The sequence below is a fragment of the Dreissena polymorpha genome, chromosome 11 (assembly GCF_020536995.1).
Source record: "Dreissena polymorpha isolate Duluth1 chromosome 11, UMN_Dpol_1.0, whole genome shotgun sequence".
NCBI lineage: Eukaryota > Metazoa > Mollusca > Bivalvia > Myida > Dreissenidae > Dreissena > Dreissena polymorpha.
In genome coordinates, this window is record NC_068365.1 from 47,323,209 (window position 1) to 47,345,299 (window position 22,091).

Sequence of the window (22,091 nt, forward strand, 5' to 3'; positions counted from 1 at the left end):
ACTGAATATGCCACCGCACTGTTATCTGTTGACGTCGTATACATACTTCAGTAGACTACAGTTCATGCTTTATTGAAAAGTGCAATAATTGCAGGGTAATGTATCTGTATTAAAAATACTATATTTAATTCTCAGACTGATTTAATATTGATATTTGCATTAGGCCTCGCGCAATTTAAATATTGTTCATTTGAATTACTGTTCTATGGGAAGGAACAAATTATCATTATAGCTCCGCTGGCTTCAAAATAGTTGTCGCCACTTGAAAAACAAACTCACATGTCAATCAAGGAATTACTTTAAACGCAGTCAATATTATTTAAAAACATTAATCTAACTATAAAATAGGATAACAGAGATGCTTTGAGTTTCATAGTTTATTGGTATTCTTCCTTTGGCCAAGAACATACATATAGAAGAAATATGCCCAAAAAAACTAATGTCTAGAAAGATTTCAGGAATATCATACATGCAGTGACAAGCAACCTGATCATTTCAATCAAGGTCCATTTCAGTTTTATAGTATCATAACAACAAGTAAATTATCTGGACCGTCTTCTGTCTGCATCAAACATGACATACTTCAAAAAGATATAATAATCATCAAATACATATTAACAAAATTAATGTTATCTTACTTACCGGTATCTACATCCAAAACATTTCATTCATACACATACACACATGTATACATTATCCGCCTACTTTTTGTTTTTATATCTTTGTTATCCAATACCTTAATTATCAATTAAGTTCGAAACTTTATTCACGCTGCAACAGTTATCAAAATACAAAAAAGAAAACAAACACAAACTTTAAATATGTCTTAACAATTCGACTATTCAACGCTGAAAGGCGGAAAAACGTCATTTGTGACAATGGCGATCGACATCGGGAACCCTGGATTTCTACTCAAATTGTTATTATATTTTGTAATAAATGTCACGTTAAGAAATGTGTTGGCAACAAATAAAAACAGTTCGAAAAACAACAAGAAGTGGGCATGACATAGTAGAAATACGATTGAAATGACAGTATACATCGCTTAAACCAACTGCGCTATCATGCTTGGTTAAGAAATGTGTCCAACATATGTTTATATAGAATACTTACTTTACATTCCAGAGAATCGTGCCACGAAAAGCGCTCATTCAGGCTGGTCAGTGCCAACCATATGTACAGTTACCGATAATGGCACTATGTGTGCTGCGGTCAGCATCTCAGGATGATAAGGGTAATTTAGGGGCCATAAAAGTTGGCTGGTATGCCCAAACTTTACTTCTGAGGTACTTTCTGCGTGTACACAGTGTTTTATGTACACAACACAATCCTAGAAGCACATGCAAAAATTGTTGGAAATCGAGATTTAATATCTTGTGCATAATAAACATTGCGAGGCAATTAATAGTTTAAATTTTTTCAACAACAAACATTTCTACAGACATCTAAAAACAGAAGGTAAGTTATTTATTTATAATTGTAAAATTTGAGTGACAGTCATGCAGATCAATTACTGCACAAACTATACTGAACTCCTGTAAAATTTAGGCATAGTTTTGCTTCCAGGCATCGATATGATGTGTTTTTGTTTAACCCATTTCTTTTACGATGATTGCAGATTTGCTCATTTATAACTGGGTCTCAGCAATCTTATTAACTTAAAATAGATTGAATGATCTTTGTATGTAAATAGAATACAACAAGATGCATCATTTAGTGTAACAACTGTTTGTTTCTGTATATTTAACAAGTTTGTCTTATCTTCATTTTACATTCAGCATATGAGGTAATGGGTTGGTATACAGTCATATGTAGTGGGTTGCTTAACATTAATTAAAAACCCAACACATATTCAAATTGACTCAATATAATACATGAATATTTATGAATTGAAGTCAACCACATGAATATAATTGCACTGAATACTAAATATGCATTTTTTGCTAAATGCCAGTGAAACAAGTACACGTATCTCCTGAATTACTAGTGAGACCTTGATAAACAACACCTGTTTTTATAAGGTTACGTATATATAGTAATTAAGTGTTTGCTTTTATTTTGTAGTAGTTGTAGCAAGCGCGTTAATTCAGGCGTGTGTGTATGAGTGTGATCGCAAGCCTATGTGAGCATGTTGTGTCATACTAGTATTCAAAAGCAGAGTAGGCTTGTTTTGCAAGATCTTTTTTTTCATGGTTTTAAATAGGATTTTGGGGAAAGAGCCTGGCCTTTTTGAGGAGAAAAAATCGCGCGAAACGCCGGATTTTGGGGGAAAATATGGAGTTTTAAATAATCAATTTAATATATTTTACTGTTTTAAAACCAATTCATGGCAACAGGTAATTTAATTATTCATCATTTTTCTTTTTTCTACACTGGATCAGGATAACTAATATAATTAAAAGCTTCAAAAAAAGTTTTTTTTTAGATTTCATTGTTTTGGGGAAAATTACGTCTAGAGGAAGGGCCGACGTCTAGGGGAAAGGGCCGATATTCGGCGGGTCTGAAAGAAAAAAAGATTATCGCAAAAATATTTCGAAAAATATTAATCCGGCAGCATGTTTTAATATTTTGCACGTTGCATGTTTTTACTGATTTTCTTTGTTTTTCTTTCAGAATGAAAGGCCTGGAATAGTATGAAGTTTTCAAAGTTATTCAAAGTTTCTCGAACAGAAAAGGAAAATATACTATTTGTCTTGAAGATTTCTATTTGTATCTAAAGAAGACTGATCGCGATCTGAAACTGAAAAAGTTCAATTTAAGAAGAACTTTACAGAAATATCCTGGTGGAATTATAGATTTAGATGGTAACGACTAACGAGGTTATACCAGTTCGTTATGTTTTGAATTACACTTTCAACATACAAACAGTTCACAAGCATGTGTTGATATTGCAAAGATTGTCGAAACCGAGCTATTGGGTGAAGAAGATTGTGTATCGTCCTCTCTGGAATTATACAGACTTATAGCCAAGACTAACATTCACGAGTCATCACCATTATTTTATACTGTTGACATTGATGAAAGCATTAAAGATACCTTAATAGCTGAGCACAGAAAACTGTTTACAAAAAAGAATGGATCAAAATTTGTTGGTTTGAATACCACTTTTCAAGATGTTCAAGCTTTCTATTCGATATTAATATTTAAATTCTTCTCAGTTTAAAATTTGCGAAATTCCAGTCACTTCTGGTATTGGAAGATATTTTGTAAGAAGTGGATTGCAACGCCGAAAGGACAAATTAAGGAAAAACTTTATAGATTTAATACAGCCGAGACTGAATCTCTAGTGACTTGATTCACTGGACAGAAACATTTGCCTTCTCAAATCGATGATGATTTAATTTTCTTGAACTATACTATCCAGATACAGTAGTACATGTTGTATGTTTTGACATCACAAATTCCTCAGTGAACATGTCAATACAAGTTGCTGTGTGTGACTCAAACCGCCATGCAGCTTGTCAATGATAAAGACTAATGTTCCCGTGCTTTCTACCATACAATGAGAAGGCATAGCATATTAATCGAGAAACTATACAGAGGCGTATCCAGAATTTTTTTAGAGGGGGGGCTGAACAGGGGAGGGTGCGGGAGGGGTGTCCCCTTCGGTCGACAATTTTTTTTTTGAATTGGCACCTTGAAATAATGCGATTTCCTGCTATCTAATCAGCATTTTGCATGATAAAAGTGCATGTAAAACAAATAAGAACTTGAGTTCACACATCAAGTGTGACAGACACACGGACAGACAGACACACATGGGTAAATCAAATGTCTCTCAAACCACTTAAGTGGTGGGAGACATTATCTTTATCCATAACTTTTTTAACAGAGTAAGATGGATGGACCTCCTATTTAACCATGCTGGATATCCTACTAGGTCAACTTAGGTACAACATTAAAATGTTTATGTCCATGTCCCTATGAATGGAAAGCAGGCACACAGCGGATAACCTGTTCTGACCCATTGATGATCTTAGTTTTGTCTTAACAAGTCCTTGGGCACTGATACTCCTTTCACACTCGCATGATGTAACAGGGAACACACATGATAAGGACAAAACAGTGTAAATGGTGGGGTACAGCTGGGAATAACAATGTGCAACAGAGCCCTGAAGGGTAGTAGGTGGGTTGGGTACACCTTTCCACCTAGCCTGCCATATAAAGTGCAACAGCAGGGAGGGACTGAGGGGACGGGAGATCATCAATGAACCATTCAAGGTCACTAGCACTGACAGGAGAGGCGCACATTTGTTCAGGTATAAACTTCAATCACATGGCTGCCTTAGTCTGCAAATCACTGAATCGGGTGTCCATTTCGTTCACAAAAGTGTTAACAAAGGGAGTCGTTAGGTTTCTGTGTAGTTTAATTCGGGTGTTGCTGCCTCGATGTTGTCACGCTTTAAGAAAATGATTTAGTTTCATATAGCAAAGTAATTCTTCATTTTTGAGTCTTTTTAATTTTAAAAAGTATGGATGTACATCAAAGCAGTTATCCCGATTTGTAAAAAAAAAATAAAATGCCATTCATTAAGTGTGCAGTTGAATTTCACTGGCAATAACTTGTTACTCAAAAGGATTATCACTCTAAAGAGCTAATACCAATTAAATTCATCAAAGATATTACCGAAAAAATAATTATGATTGTCCATTGCGTTCGTCTAAACTCTTTAATTGCTACAAATTGAAATATTGTTTTTCACAAGTCTCATGCGGCAGCCATTTGTAAACATTTATCTATAGCTTAAATGTATGGATGAATTTCATTAGTTGAATGTATCTTCTTCAGCCAATCAAATAGCCCAGTTTATTACTTACAGTCAATGAAGCGTTTAGCTGACGAAGGTTAGATCGTCTGTACACATGCCTGGGGGCAAATCACACAAATCGACAGCTGTTTATGGCTAAATTAGGGACATATGACAGGAAATACACAAGTGGATTGAATCTGTAAGGGTCTCATTTTTATTAAAAATCGTGTCTAGCCAGCCAGCTGGGGGGGCTGTAGCCCCCTAGCCCCCCACCTAAATACGCCCCTGCTATACTTCTGCGATAGTGCGACATTGCAAAAATTTATTTGTGAAGATGACACTCTTTCTCGATTTCAACTCACTGATGAAAAAGAGACAAAGTGTTTACAACTATCAAATGTATGGTGTGGAGAATCTCTCATTTGCAATATTGAAGACGTTGAGGAATCAAACGGTGACTGCATTTCATGTTTTCAAAGAGATCAAGTTAAGCCTTTAACCATCAACTGTTTTAATATCACTCAAGAATGGTATCCGGAGACTCCAATAACAAAGCAAATTCTTTTGGAAAGTTTCATAAATAAGAACACAGTAAGGAGGCATAAAACCCAGTACAATTTTATCAGCAAAAACTTGAGAAACTTTACAATATTTATGACATATTACTCCATCTGCATAACATTAACTTTGCTGGTGTTTTCCAAAAGAGCAATACAAATGACCTGCTAGTAGACTGAACAAGTATTAGTTCAGTGTTTGACATAACATCGGCCTTTGGGACAACTACAAGCTTAATCAAAGCGCTTAAGGCACTGAATTTGTTCGCTGTTGTATAATCTTAGACGCAACTCGGTTTTCAAAATTATGTTATAGCCTTTTATATCGCAAGTTTGAAATGACCACAACCCATTCATATTTATAAAGAGTGTGTCTTAAAGCACAAGTCGAGATGTGTTGTTTTTTCCAAATCATTAATAAAAAAAGATAATTTAAGCTTCATTTTAGGAAAACATGGCTTAATGCTTATGCATTACCGGTAATTGTCACCCCAGTACCAAAAACTCTCTGTAAACGAAACACACCACAAAATCAGAAAGTGTTGCACAGCCTAATCGGTGTGCACAGGCTAATCTTATTTGACATGCATTAAGCCCCGTTTGCCCTGAAAGCAGCAAATATGTACAGATTTCAATGATAAACACTAGCCTGGCCAACGTTGTCTTACAAGCTGTTTAATACTTTTGAATTCATACACATTATGTAGTGTACCAGTGGGAACTATAAACAGGCAGATGTGGCGGTTATAGCAGACGCTCCTAGCATTCGTCGTCTGCTTAATTTTACTGCAGTTATCCATACAGGCAGTGGTTGCGGTTGCTAGCGTACTTAACGCAGACTGACATGCGAAATTGCCTCTACATTAGCTCACAAATAAAAACAGCAGAAAACACTTAAAGAAAAATGCAAGTTTGGACTTGTGCTATTACAATACATATTTTAAACAACATGAGCTGCAGTACTCTACCATAAGTGGAGATGTCAAACAGCTTGTCAACCTAAGACAATGTCATCTAATATTGATGGTTGACAACTTAAATCGACTTAGATATGTTGCTGATCCAAATCCTGATGAAAACCGATCTAAGCAAATATGCACCCTACCAATTACTATCCAAGGCCTGCCTCTTGATCACTGTCCAACGGAACTGTGGCATCTCTCAGAATGTGACAAAGTGCAAACTGTCTCTGCAAAAATCAAAAGAAACTTCAGAAGGAAGATGTGGAAGGTGCTCTTTTGCAACTAAAACCAGATGAACACAGAGCGCAGGACCAATTCTCCAGGTTGATGACATTTAGATTTAACAGGCTTTGGAAAACACTTCCAGTTATGCATATATTATGCACTGCTACGAACATTTGCAAGTATTATTGTCACCTGCCTTAGCAAACCTCTGGAGTTACTCCTGTCTTGTCTGTCTGTCTGTCCGTACGTCCGTCTGTCTGTCTTTCTGTCTGTAGGTATGTATGTATGACACAATAAACATCAAATCACACACACACATACACAAACATTCACTCTTCTCAAGTTTGAAAGTATACATGTTCTAGTTCGATAATAGAAATGAAGCATCATTGTGAAAAAATAACGAAATTTTCATGCACACGTTATGAATGTGTTATTAAATTTAAAGGTTATACCCACATTTGTCTATGTTGCAAGTAGGCGACACTTAAGCTAAGTAGAACCCTCTTTTTAATGGCCAAAGGTACACGTCTCATAAATTTTCAAATTCTCATCAGAACATTGGCTCAAACATGATGTGTATTTTTGTGTTCCGGGAAAAAAACTGGAGAGAAGAACGCTGCAACCAATTCAAAATTACTAATGTACCTGTCATCGTTGTTTGTTATAATTGTCGAACACTGATAACGTGATGAGTGTGTCTGCACACCCGGTTTTAGTATTGTGTAACCTTTGCTGACTTCACAATCACAATGACCTAATCACATAGAAGAAAAACTCTGTGAGTAAATAAATAAATAAATTGGTAAGTGTTACAGTGCAAGCGTATTTTTCAGTTAATTTAGTATGTAGCCATACTAGAAGTTTGTTATTATTGTACCGTTGTGTGGTTCAACTGTTATTGGCAAGACGCTAAATCAGAAAATCAAGCCAGAAGCGGACAGTGGGAAAAGCACGATAATACGAGTTAACTCTTGATGAAGTAATTAAACGATTGGAGACCACTAGACCTTAAATATCCAATTGAAGGTTTGTATTTCATATGAAACATAATCGTTATTTTTAAAAATGAACACTCAGATGTGTTATTTCTGAACATGAAAAATCTATCTAACAATTTCGTACCTAAGTTTGTTCGCACAAACCACTTCAAAATGGAATATAACTTATGGAATGCGTAAATACTGTCTTATATTGAGCAGTTTAGGTATGTTTTAAATGTAAAATATCTTTTTAAAAAGTAAAAGACATTTTAAAAAATGTAAGCTTGGATTTCCAACATTAAAATTTCTTCATTTAAGATTTTAATCGCGAAAAAGTGGTTAGTCAACTTATTCAATCTCTGAATTATTGCCCATTATTCTTTTGGACTAGAATTTCAGAAAGCTCAGGTTTGGTATTATTTGTGATATTACTTTGTTTGAAATTTTTTGTTGTTTTTTCAGTAGTTTGCTGTAATATGGAGGGCACTGGTGACTATCCATATAACAATCAGGTATCTTTTAAATTATTCTTTTCTTGTCATTAATATGTGTGTGTTAAATATTGGTTGAATGTGAACGACACTTCTAAGCATTTTCACGATACTCTTATTTTTAAGAACCTTTACACAAGTTATTTTATGAAGTTCATATTCATGGCTGTCACAACATGGCTCTTTGTAAAATCTACCTAATAAGTGGACATGTAGACACCACCAAGCTATGGAGACTGAACAAATCCTTAAATGACAAGAACAACAGTGGTCAAGAAATCACCCTGGAAGAAAGAAGTGCCTTGACAGAAATCTTTGGCATTATTCATCTATTTAATAATGTTGGCTGTTTTAGGATGTTCTGCATTTGAAAGCAAGGGTGCAGTTTTTAGGTGACTGTTGATCAACTGTCTGATGGACTTGTTGTAGGGGTTCACCAATGATTTTATGTTGCTCAATGTCAGAAACTGAAAAGGGGACATTTTAAGTTAGCCAGAATTACAAACCACTTAGAGAAAATGAGAGCGTCCAAGTTTGACGGCAATGGAGAAGTAGAAAATTAAATTGAAGCATAACTACATGTATAGAAATTGCAAATACTCAACACTGAAGGCAATAAACCACTCAGACTATGTATGCCATGAACCAAAAACTTGGAAGACCTTTGCTTTTATCCCTGTATTTTACTGTTTATTAGGTGAGACGCAACACAGAGGAGCATGTTCTGTCCCAGACTCATGATGTGTTTGTCAGCTGTGTGCAGGAACGTATTCGCATAGACGTAGAGAGAGATGAGTCGAGACTGACTCCCAGTACACCTAGAGGAACCTTTCAAGAGTTAACCAGAACAGTACATTATAGAGATAGGTGAGCTATTTCATCCTGCACTCTGTGTCTCAGGTCTGTGAGCAGGCATTTTCTCAATCGTGATACATCGGCTATCTCGGATTCCTCCGTAAGATAGGCCTCGTGGCTAACGGTCGCCATATTGCCTTGTATTACTACTTTACTACCCAAAAGGTTGTCAGTCTATTGTTATGAGGCTGTATACATGCGCGTTGAACTAGCGCCAAACTTTTTACCGAAACTTTGATATTAAGAGCACTATTAACGTTCATTTGTGTTGCATTTTGACCTATTATCCAAGTGATTTACTTTTCCAGTATTATTTAATCACCCTATCATCCAATTTTTAAGATGAAATTACGGTGTTTACAAAACCAACCAAACCGAAAGTGAAACTGAATGCATTACGTTTCGCGATGTAAACATTAAATATTTGTTCAGTTTGAGGAAGCGAATCGATAATAGACGTTGGAATATGTATGCAATACAGACTATCATTGCCGAATGTAGTACTGGCTAAAACATACCTTTTATGACAGGTCATGTATAGAACGTTAATGTCTGGGTTGTTCATTAACCCATTTATGCCCAGTGGACTCTCCCATCCTTCTAAATTGGATCAATTTATTTCCAAAAGTAGGGGTGTCTGGTATATTTATTTCTATATTGAGAATATTTCTTACAGAAATTTCTTTAAGCAAACAGCGCAGACCCAGATGAGACGCCGCATTATGCGGCGTCTCATCTGGGTCTATGCTGTTTGCAATGTCCTGGGTTAATATAATTAATGCACGTTTCTGATCTAATTGCCTGTATCTAGTTGTAATTACCATGATATTGATAAAATTACAACGTTTTTTTCATAAATTAACATTACATGTTTTATTTTTATCATTTAGGGAATATATAATTGTATCATTATCATCATTAAATATTCTGAAAATGATCTAAATTATCATGATTACTTTAAAGTAGAATTTTTATAGTTTACTCATTATTTTTAATGAATTTGCACATTTGCTTGATTCAAAATAAAATGTATTAATAAGGGTTTCAGTTGTTAGTTTTAACCCATTTTTAATTTGATTAAATTTAAAGTACTAACTACGTACATGTATGTGAAATGCTCTTGAGTTCGTTTCCTGGGCCTAGAACCAGTACTTGGGTGTCTCTTGGAGATTTCTTAAGAATGCTCCCACACTGGGGATCAAACCAGTGACCTCCAGATCATTAGGTGGACACCACATCCATTACACATCAGCGACCTTTAATTAGTAAATTACTTTAGTATTGCAGCATTATATAATGTAATGTTGCTACATATTTTTGGAAAATGATTAATGTGCTGTACTAAATAAATCTAAATGCATACAATTTTAATTGTGTATATTGTGTGATTATTAGTTACAAATTCCCTTTTTACAGGATACTGGATTATGAAAGACTGATAAACATAAAATTGACAACTCATCTCCCCAATAATACTTTGTGTGGCTCATTCTCAGAACAAACCCATAGTCGGTGAGAAAACTACAGTGTAAAAAGACCACTTGATTGTGACAATTATGGCTGACCAAGCAAATGTTATCATTTAAAATAAAGAAAACTTCCAGTTCAATATACATTTTATACCAATTATGACATTGGCCAACACAGAAAATAATAATAAGGTTGATTTTCCCAAAATTGACTGTTACAATTGGATACTGTTTTAAGCTTCACTCTACTTTGTCTGAAAATAAAAGTCCTAAATGATGTAATAGAAACATACATATTTAATTTTTAGTTTTACAAGGATATATATATATACATACATATATTATAATATCTTTTTATCGATGGTCAATCAATTTAAGTTTAACTAATATATACATACACATTTTATACATGTGTATGCTTTGATTTTTTTCTATTGAAGCCAAATTAATATCCCATTAGATAGATAGATAATATCACAGCAGTATTCCTATTTTGTCTGCAAGTACTGCAGAAATCATGGATTATTATTTTACTGAGTCAGCCTTAATCTTTATATTATAATTGTTAAAACAGATTAAGATGTGCATTATACAATTGAGGATGCATCAAGATTAAAAAATGGTACATGTATAAATTAATAAAGAATCAATAACAATCAGAAACTGTGCATTTTTTACAGTATTGTGTGAAAGGATTTGAAGTAATGATGTGTTTTTGAAATATGATTTATGTGAATTTGAATAAATATATAAAATTTAGTGATTTTCTCAGACAAAAACTGTTAATTACATACTAAAGTATTCAGAATGTATTATTGTAATATTCATTCGAATTTTTTAGTACAAAAAGCACTTTTCCCTGGCATTTGTATTTATAGTAATTGCATATTTTATAATTCTGACAGCATTTATAAACTGTGTTCATGCAAGCATGAACACGGTTTCATTTTTTGAGTATTTAAACAAGAGGGCCATGATGGCCCTGTATCACTCCACTGCTGAAAAAAAGGCTGAAACAAATTTCTCTGCATGTGCAAATACTTAAATATAGGCCCTATTTAAGCACATGTACACTTTTGTGACCTTCTGGGCTGGGTCAAATTTAACCCCAGGGGCATAATTTGAGAAAACTTTGTAGAGGACTACTATATCTCACTACATACAAAATGTGGTAGCCCTAGGTCCTAGAGTTAAGGACAAGAATATTTTTAAAGTTTTCACAAAATAAGCAAGATATAAGCGTATATAATGTTCAATTTTGTGACATGCGGGTCAGGATCAAATTTGACCCAAAATAGGCGCTTTAAAAGCGTTTATTCAATTTTGACCCCAGAGGCATTATTTGAACAAATTTGGTAGAGGTTTATTAGATGTCACTACATACCAAATTTGGTAGCCCTAGGCCCAATGGTTATGGACAACAAGATTTTTAAAGTTTTCACAAAATAGGCCCCATATAAGCGTATGTTCAGTTTTGTGACCCCGGGCAGGGTCAAATTTGACCCAAGGGGCATAATTTGAACAAACTTGGTAGAGAACTATAACATGTCACTACATACCAAATTTGGTAGCCCTATGCCTTATGGTTAAGGACAAGAAGAGTTTTAAAATTTTCACAAAAAAGGCACTATATAAGCATATAATTGATTTTGTGGCCACCGGGGCAGGGTCAAATTTGACCCCTGGGGCATAATTTGAACAAACTAAGTAGAGGACTATACAATGTCACTACATACCAAATTGTGTAGCCCTAGGCCTAATGGTTATGGACAAGATTTTTTTTTAAGTTATCACAAAATAGGCATTATATAAGCATATGTTCAATTTTGTGACCCCCGGGGAATGGGTCAAATTTGACCCTAGGGATTAAATTTGAACAAATTTGGTAGAGGACTATTAAATGTCACTATATACCAAATTTGATAGCCCTAGGCCGGATTGTTATTGACAAGAAATTTTTTGAAGTTTTCACAAAATAGGCCTTATATAAGCATATGTTCAATTTTGTGACCCTCGGGGCAGGGTCAAACTTGACCCCAGGGGCATAATTTGAACAAACTTGGTAGAGGACTATAAGATGCCACTACATACCAAATTTGGTAGCCCTAGGCCAATGGTTATGGACGAGAAGATTTGTAAAGTTTTCACAAAATATACCCTATATATGCATATGTTCAATTTTGTGACCCCCTGGGCAGGGTCAAATTTGACCCCAGGGGTATAATTTGAACAAATTTGGTAGAGGACTATTAGATGTCTCTACATACCAAATTTGATAGCCCTAGGCCCAATGGTTATGGACGGGAGATTTTGAAAGTTTTCACAAAATAGGCCTTACATTGTATTTAAGCAAATTTTCAATTTTGTGACCCCCAGGGCAGAGTCAAATTTGACCCCAGGGGCATAATTTGAACAAATTTGAAAGAGGTACACCCCAGGAACATTCCTAAGAAATTTCATCAGAATTGGACCAGTAGTTTAGGAGAAGATGTTTAAAGGAAAAGTTTATGCATGGATGCACGATGGACACAGGACCTTTGGCCAGTGGAGCTAAAAATCAAATTAAACATTTAGTTTTGATTTAAAATCAGTTTTTATATGCAAGTGTCTATTTCACTTATAAATTAAAACAGCACATTATTCATTATTGAAAAGATTATTCCAAGCTTGATGTCATATTTCAACTTTGCATAGTGTAGTTAATTGAACATTGTATTGAACTGTATGGGCAGCTATATTTTTTAATCTATGTATGTTGTATTATACAAAATGCATTATTTCTACCACAAGTAGACCATATAAGGCTTACTGCTACTAAATAGGCACTGGTATGAATTTGACACTGTTTTTGATGCTCATACAAAACTTTAATTATTACTACACTTTAGTATATTAAATATTTTCAAGTTTTTGTTCAACATTTTTTGCAAAAGAAAAGAGTGTCTTAATGCATTTGAAAATATACTTAAAACAAACTAAAAATGCATTTTAACATACCTTTTTCCTGGTAAAGTGTATTTGGGATGATAAAAAATACACTTGAAGAGTATTAATGCTAGAAAAATGCAGAAAAAAATACATTTGTTTCTGTTAGAAGTGTGTCTTGTCTGCATTTTTAAGTGTATTAAATGCACATCAAATGCAGATAAATACAATGCCAATACTGTTACATGTATTGTAATGGACATAAAATGCACTTGTTCTTGTAATTAAATGCTTTAGTGAATTGAAATAACCTTTTATAACGTTTTAACAATTAATAATACCTTCTTATATAAATTTTCTTTTGAAATGTGACACTTAAATGATTTTTGCACCACTAGTAAGAGATATAATTTGTGCTCATAATGCTTTATCATTACACTACAAAATATCATTTGTTGTATGAAAATTACCCGTAAAATTCATGTGAACGCTCAAGAGATCAATAGCAGCGTGCTATACCCTGCTCCTTTTTACATGACTTGATGGTATTTAGTCCCCAATTCTACATGGCTAAGGGAAAATTAATGTGCAGATTTGACAAATAAGTCTTAACTGGGATCTAATAGGCAGACTTTCATATTACTTGTATTTAATTTAAATCATGATCTGAATTGCTCTTTGGCAAATCTTTGTTGGTCACAGTATGCAACTGAATTTTGTTCACTTTGTAGTGATTATATTTCCTATATTTATTAGACAACATCTTTCTTCAAAAGTTTAACATGATTGCTTGGTTAAGAAACAAGATCAATGCATCATAACATAAAATGAAAAAATATGTAATAGTAAAAATGGCAGCAAAAAAGCACTAGATTATCTGCCTTAAATCTGAGACGATATGTTGATGTATTGGAATTTCTCATAAATAATGTGCTCCATAGTTGTATAATTGTATAGTCGCATGCATGAGTGGTGTCAATGTCACAATACCAATTAAAGCCTATAATTTACTAAAACAATTTGAAGTTTGATGTGAGTGTTTTTCAAGATCTGTTATATATAATTATATATACATGTATATATATATATTGTTGAAAAGTTAACATGCAATAAGTTTACTGTAATTTAGTGACAAATAGTTTTACTGATTTGGTTGGATGCATATATGCAGATATATCATGGTTTGTGCAGAGGACAGTAGCAAAAACAAGAGCTGTCTCCGTAGGATGACATACGCCCCCGATAAACGCTTTAATAGAAGTTATGAGCATTTTTCAAAACCTAAAAGCCGACCCTAAGTTCAAGGTCAAAGGGGTCAAAATTTGTGTGTGTATGGGAAGGCCTTGTCCATATACACATGCATACCAAATATGAATGTTACATCTGAAGCTACATAGAAGTTATGAGCATTTTTTTGAAACCTAAATGCAAAGTGTGACGGATAGACAGACGGACAGTGCGATCACTATATGCCCTCCTTTGGGGGCATAAAAATGTGTTTCACATTGTTTTGGTAAATTAGTAATGTAGTTAAAAGAACAGAATCATCAATTATAAAGTTATTGATTATAAAGTGTTGCTGGCATATTTGATGCATTCATCTAGCTATAACAAGGTCCCTGTTTTATCCCCACTGGCACCGAGTGAGGGTTCTCAAAATCTTTAAACAATATAAATAACTACATATAGGGTCGAGAGCCTTGTTGATATGGGGGCTAAACACCTGAAATCAAAGCGACCCAGGTTAAAGGCCGAGGCCAAATAAATAAACCAGGGCAGAGGCCGCATGAGCCTGCTATACTCTGAACAAGTATTGTTTCTTCTCAGAAAACTGGCTTAAGTGTCTTACTAAGCTTTAGACTTTGAGTTTCAGTGCAATCAATCTAAAATAAATTGGTCAAATTATAGCTAAAGAAACTTCAGCGTACAGTTTATATAGTATTGACAGACCTGTAAAGTCGCGCCAGTCAAAAATCATAAAAAGCGACATTTAAAGTTATGGTAGCCAGAACTAGTCAAATTAAATAATAATTTGTAAAAAATAAACATTCTGCACAAATTCAATTATTAACTTTACCTGTGTGCATGAATCATTTCAGTCTTGATGGTTAGTGAACTATGTCAAAAGCACCATATCTATGAAACACTTGTTTTTTTAATAGTGCAATGTTCCACAGAAATGATGCTGATGAGTGATGATTATTCTACACGATGATGAATTATTAGATATATTTCTAAATTCCATTTCCACCAACAATTCGGTTATTCAACTACCAGTTCACATGCTTCATACACAGTTGAAAATAACACTATATCACTCAACAACCGTGACACATGTACTCAATTTTTCAACTTTTCGCAATTAAAATTGTCTTCTACTGTTATTGTTGTTGTTGTACTTTTGAAAGTAGTTCGAAAGATGGCGACCATTAACCCAGAGATTGATTTATGAAATAAATCGTCTGCTGATCCAGAGTGGCATTTTCTTGGCATATCTATGGGTCCTTTCGTTTAAACATATTTTATTTCCAAAATAATCACAAAACTACAAAATATACATAGGAATACAACTATTTTGAAAAAAAGGGTAGGACCTAAAGTTCTAACAACCTTATAAGTGGTCTTTCCCTGTTTTATTATTAACATAACATGTTCGTGACGATAGCGTGATTTTTTAAAGCTCTATATTACATGGTCAAAAGTACATTTGTCATAAGAAAACAAAAAAAAGGGCACAAGTAAAAAAAATAAAGAAAATTATTATTTGTAAAGAATTAGAAATATAACTCTTTTACATAAAGTACAACCTTAAGATAGTGAAGTCCTGTCCAAGAAGAACAAATAAAACTATGCGCTACAACAACATTATGAAAAACACTTTGTTGTCTTGATAAATACCTGGACATTTTTAAATATAAAGCAGTTAGTGTCATTATCTAACATGTTATTACCAAACAGCATTGAATTGCAGTTTATTTGTTCAATTGCATGAAGGCTTTCGAAAAGAGTTGTACTTTGTAAAGAAAAGCGTGGACAATTAAAAAAGAAATGATACACTGATTCGACTTCTCCACATAAACATACAGGTAAAGGTTCTAAGTGATTGGTGTACAAGTGCAGTTTCAAGTCGCTACAGTTATTCCTTAGTCGAGCATTATAAAATGGACGATTTTCTATCACCTACATGAAAATATAATGGAGTTTCGACACTTTGGAGAATTAATTGTTTCAGTTTAATTTTGAATCTTGATAGAGAATCTAATAATCTTATGTCCCGAGGTAAGTTGTTCCATAGATCGATAGCCGACGGGATAAATGAACGCGAGTACAGTTCCGTTCTTCTAGTAACGATTACATAATCATTTGCGTTCCTCAGGTTTCTAGCAGATTGTTGAAAAACAGTTACTGGTAGTAAATTTTGTAAGTAGTCTGGACATAAGCCATTGTGTATTTTGTACATATGTATAAGTTTGAGATACTTCCTACGTTCGGCTAAAATAAGCCAGTTGATTTCTGAATACAAATTATGGGTCCTTTAAACGAAACCAATTACAAAGCATACTGGTACCAAAAAAATCCCAATACGATTTTTTTCCAATATCCAACATTTCTTTCTTTATTGCAATTACAACAAAGAAAAAAATATATACATGTAATTAATATGAATTGTTCTTCTAGTTTGAATGATTGTAAAGAGTTCTATTAAATTAGTTATTCCCAAATCAGTGGACTACAAGGGAGATTCACAAGCTCAAAATGGCCAGGAAAAGGCCTGGTGAGTCTATCAGATGTTACTCTTTGGATCTAAGTGAGCTCTGTGAAAAAGGTTTTTTATCCATGTGCATAAAGTGTCGTCCCAGATTAGCCTGTGCAGTCCGCGCAGGCTAATCAGGGACGAAACTTTTTGCTTTTATGGTAATTTTTGTTTACAGAAAGTTTCTTCTTAGCAAAAATCTAGTTTAGGCGGAAAGTTTTCATTCAGCTATATTTGTATTGGCCAAGGCATGGCTGATGCATTGTCTTGTCAAATGCAAATCATGTCAGACGTTTGTTCAATCTCTTGAGACAAAACGAGCCTATTTCTAAGTCGTTTGTAACTCAAATTAGAAATTGGCATGCATCTTGTTTAATATTTTTCTGGACATTTTTGTGGTGTAAAATACAAGGTTTTGCAAAAGAATTTTCATCAAATTCAGGTTGGATCCATGAATAATCAGTTTCCTTATTTGTATAATAACTGAATCAAAATAAATGAAAACTATTTCAGAAAGTTCAGCAGCATTGCTTCAGATTAGGATTAAGTCTAGAGGGTATTTTACCTCATGCTATTATTGTACAAGGGTATTTTACCTCAGGCTATTATTGTGCAAGGGTATTTTACTCCTTTGTTTAAGCCATATAGGGTACATGTGTATTTAGGAATATTTAGGGATATTTTTCATTTCCATAGAAAACTGGCATAGTACATGGCATGTTTAATCTAGAAATATTATAATTTATGATTAATAAATGCAAACAGAATACATTTTAAATGATGATATGAACAGACTTTCTTTAAAATATTCAACATAGACATGTTTTATCTCCGTCTTGATTGGGTCTTCCTTGCATGTAGTACTTTTTAGCTCGACTATTATATATGAAATATATATATAGTGGAGCTATCCTACTCACCCCGGCGTCGACGTTCCGTGCCGTTAGCGTGCAAATGTTAAAGTTTTCGTACTACTCCAATTATTTTCATTGCCCCTTGACATATTGCTTTCATATTTTGCATACTTGTTTACCAACATGACCCCGACCTATACACAAGAGCAGACAACTCTATCACGCATTTGTCATAATTATGGTCCCTTTTATACTTAGAATATGCATATTATTGATAAATCTATGTTAAAGTTTGCTCACTACCCCAAATATTTCCTATATCCTTTGACATATTGCTTTTATATGTTGCATACTTGTTAACCAACATGACCCCAACCTATAAATAAGAGCAGACCACTGTATCAAGCATTTTGACATAATTATGGCCCCTTTTACACTTAGATAATTGAACATTTTGCTTAAATTGCCATAACTTCTTTATTTATGATCACATTTTATTATTACTTTGACAAAACAACACTTAACCTGAATACCACAATGGATTCCACCCAAACAATACCCCACGCCCCTACCCAGAATCCCTCCCCCCCAAACCTCCCCCCTCATTTTTTTTTAAACATCTCATAAATTACCACACCCCACATTATACCCCCCTCTCACCCCCCCCCCCCTACCCCCCCCCCCAATTTTTTTTTTAAACATCATCTTATAAATTACCACACCCCACATAATACCCCCCTCTCACCCCCCCTACCCCCCCCCCCCCCCCCCCAATTTTTTTTTCTTTTCCATTTTTTTATTTTTGAATATGAACAATTTCCCCATGATGGCTTACGTTATACTGTCAAGCACTTGAATAGTCAAGCGCGCTTTCCTCTGACAGCTCTTGTTCAGTTTTTCCATTGCCTGCTTCAGCATTTCCAGATGTTTTCAATCTGAGCCTGGTTTACAAAATTTAATAGGAAGCTTTTGTTCTGATTCAGGAGCGCTGCTGATATTGGACGCAGACTGGCAGAAATGGGGGATAAAATATTCCAAGAGCACTCAAAAGAATTTAAGGACATGAAACGGGAGCTTGAGAGCAAAAAAACTAGCACTTATGACTCTTTTAAGCTTATTGCCCAAAGGTAAGTGTACAAATCTATAGAAGTTTGCTATCATAAAAGATGGAAGAAATGTCTCACAGCTCATGAACGTTTGAAAACAGTTTCTTTAAAAAACATATCTTCACCAATCATATTTATTTGGCTGCATATGGCATGCAAGACAACTTATTTTTACCTTTGACTATTGAAGTTTGTTCTTTTGCCAGGAGGCATCCCAGACTCCTTTAATTTGCCGCTAAAATGTTTTGCAGCAGTTATCTATATTTCAGAAAAGAAAGCTAACAATCGTCATTATTTATAAAAACACACCTTAAAATGGAGGATTGCAGTGCCATGTTTGATTAAACTTAATAGGAATCAGATACAAATCAGAAGTTTCAATCGTTCTATGTTCACTGAAATAAATTTGATATTTGTTCCTGCTTTTTTTAATGTGGGCACACATTTTTAACTCGAATATTATATATAGTGGAGCTATACTACTCACCCCAGCGTCGGTGTTAGCGTGCAAATGTTAAAGTTTGCGTACTGCCCCAAATATTTCCTATGTCCCTTGACATATTGCTTTCATATTTTGCATACTTCTTACCAACATGACCCCAACCTATAAACAAGAGCAGACAACTGTATCAAGCATTTTGTAAGAACTATGGCCCTTTTTCCACTTAGAATATGCATATTATTGATAACTCTATGTTAAAGTTTGCGTACCACCTTAAATATTTTCAATGTCCCTTGACATATTGCTTTTATATGTTGCATACTGATTTACCAACATGACCCCAACCTATAAACAAGAGCAGACAACTGTATCAAGCATTTTGTAAGAATTATGGCCCTTTTTTCACTTAGATTTTCTATGTTTAAGTTTGCGTATCACCTCAAATATTTTCAAATAAACCTATAAACAAGAGCAGACAACTGTATCAAGCATTTTGTAGGAATTATGGCCCTTTTTTGTCTTTGTAACTTTGAATATTTTGTTAAATTTGTGTTTAGATCCACTTTACTTCTTAAGTATAGTTGAATTTGATCTTGACCTTTGAATGACCTTGACTCAAGGTCAAATTAATAAATTTTGCTTAAATTGCCATCACTTCTTTATTTAAGATCAGATTTGATTCATACTATAACAAAACAACACTTACCTGACATACCACAAAGGACTTCACCCAAACTATCCCCCATGCCCCACCCCAGAATCCCCCCCCCCCAATTTTTTTATTATTTTTTTTTTAAATAAAATATTTTTTTTATTTTTTTTTAAAGATCATCTATTAAATGACCACACACCCACATTATACCCCCCTCTTCATGATGGATTACGTTATACTGTCAAGCACTCGAATAGTCGAGCTCTCTGTCCTCTGACAGCTCTTGTTGTATATGCATTTCACAAACCCATTTGTTATGAGTTTTGTGAAAATTATGCAATAAAATTGTACACAGGATATGGAAAATTGCCTTTATATGACTATCCACTGTTTTGAAATGAAAATTTTTCTGTGAATTTGCTGCGGACGCAATTTTTGGTATTAAGCGATTGCACTTTTTATAAATGGAGCCGGGCTGTTAACATATTTTCTCATCACATTTAGGCTTGTATACTCTTAACATAAATTAAAGCACACCACAGTTAAAATGGTTTTATTTTATTATAAGAATCTCAGCTTGTAAAGATTATAATCCAATATTTTGTAACGAACATATTTAAGTCTTTAGAATGATAAGAATAACAGACACTTAAACAGTGATCTAAATTGGAAAAAGCCCAAAAGCTCTGCACTCTTTGATTTTGAATAGGACTTGCTCAGATTCTCTAATTCATTTAGGCTTGTATCATATTCTTGGTCTGAAGTAATAACTTAAAATTTCCACCTATCTTGGTTGAACTGCTACGTTTTATGACTGCTTTAACCCTTAATCACTTTGATTCGTATTTTGACGCATTTGTAGTCACTCAGAAAGCAAAATTGTATTTAATATCTTGCTTACTAATTCAAGTTTTAAAGGCTTTATTTCCAACCCTAAGATACTGATGCGCAGCAAACAGCATAAACCTGAACAGACTGCTAGTTACTTGCAGGCTGTTCTGGTTTTATGCTGTTTGCACTTAGTTATTTTCACTTCGCTTCTTAGTGGGATAGGGTTAAGTGTGTTAGCTCTAATGTCAAGATGGTTGAATGTTACCTCCTGTACATACTTTTCTAGATAACTTAAGTCCCGCAATAGCAATATAAATATTACATTTTAAATTCTTTCAGAATCTTTGTTGACAAAGAGGTACATTGGGGAAGAATTTCAGCACTGTTCTCGTTTGGCTACTACCTGTTCAAAGATGTGATATGGCACGTTGCTAGCAACATAGCACAAGTTGTTACGGACATTGCTTCAAGTATTGCTCGTGTCTTTAAAGATAGTGTGCATGGAATCGCTCAGTGGATTGTACGGCAGGGTGGCTGGGTAAGTGAATAAGGAAAATGGCTTTGTTTTTTAAGATTTTTAGCTCAGTGTTTTCGGAGAAAACCCGAGGTAATGTCATAGCCAGCTCGTCGTGCCGTCCGACGTCCGCGCTGTGCTAAAACCTTAACATTTTGTTAAGGTTGTGAACATTGGCTCTAAAATCAACTTGCTTCCACCTCTTAACTTTGAAACTTCATATGTAGATGCACCTTGATGAGTTCTACACACCACACCCATTTTGGGGTCACTAGGTCAAAGTCACTGCGACCTTAATTTTTTTTTTAAATTCTGACAAGCTTTCATTTATTCAAAACTGCACCCGTAGCCCAGCATGGCACCCGTTTTGCGGTGCTCTTGTTTAAGATTTTTATGCCCGTGGTATGGTGGCATATAGCAGTTGGACTGTCACAAGTTACAGGCCTTGGAATTTTCTTTAAATAATACATTTCAAGAATTTTTTTCAGAAACGCTTTCAGATACTTAGTGTTTGAGTCTACTGGCATTACTTTGAGATCAGATTTGATTTTTTTTAGCTCACCTGTCACAAAGTGACATGGTGAGCTTATGTGACCGTGTGATGTCCGGCGTTCGTATGTGCGTGCGTGCCTGTATGCGTGCGTGTGTGCGTCCGTCAACAATTTGCTTGTGTAGACAGTAGAGGTCACAGTTTTCATCCAATCTTTATGAAATTTGGTC

At 34.5% G+C, this 22,091-nt stretch overlaps 1 protein-coding gene across 7 annotated transcripts in view; it reads left to right on the top strand.

Annotated features, from left to right (window-relative positions):
- Window positions 1-7,224: 7,224 nt before the first annotated feature.
- Window positions 7,225-22,091, top strand: part of LOC127851849 (bcl-2 homologous antagonist/killer-like) — a 236,465-nt gene continuing 221,598 nt past the window's right edge. For 5 of the 7 annotated variants that reach the window (XR_008035983.1, XR_008035982.1, XR_008035985.1 and 2 more), the window contains exons 1-5: window positions 7,231-7,524; window positions 7,941-7,990; window positions 8,667-8,836; window positions 18,810-18,953; window positions 21,197-21,395. Coding sequence is in view for 3 of the 7 variants with exons in the window: in XM_052385801.1 (XP_052241761.1) it covers window positions 7,955-7,990; window positions 8,667-8,836; window positions 18,810-18,953; window positions 21,197-21,395 (549 nt within the window). In the remaining 4 variants the exon portion in view is untranslated. Of the gene's footprint in view, window positions 7,525-7,940; window positions 7,991-8,666; window positions 8,837-18,809; window positions 18,954-21,196; window positions 21,396-22,091 lie in introns of all 7 variants that reach the window. The other 2 variants (XM_052385803.1, XM_052385802.1) reach the window with 2 other exon arrangements.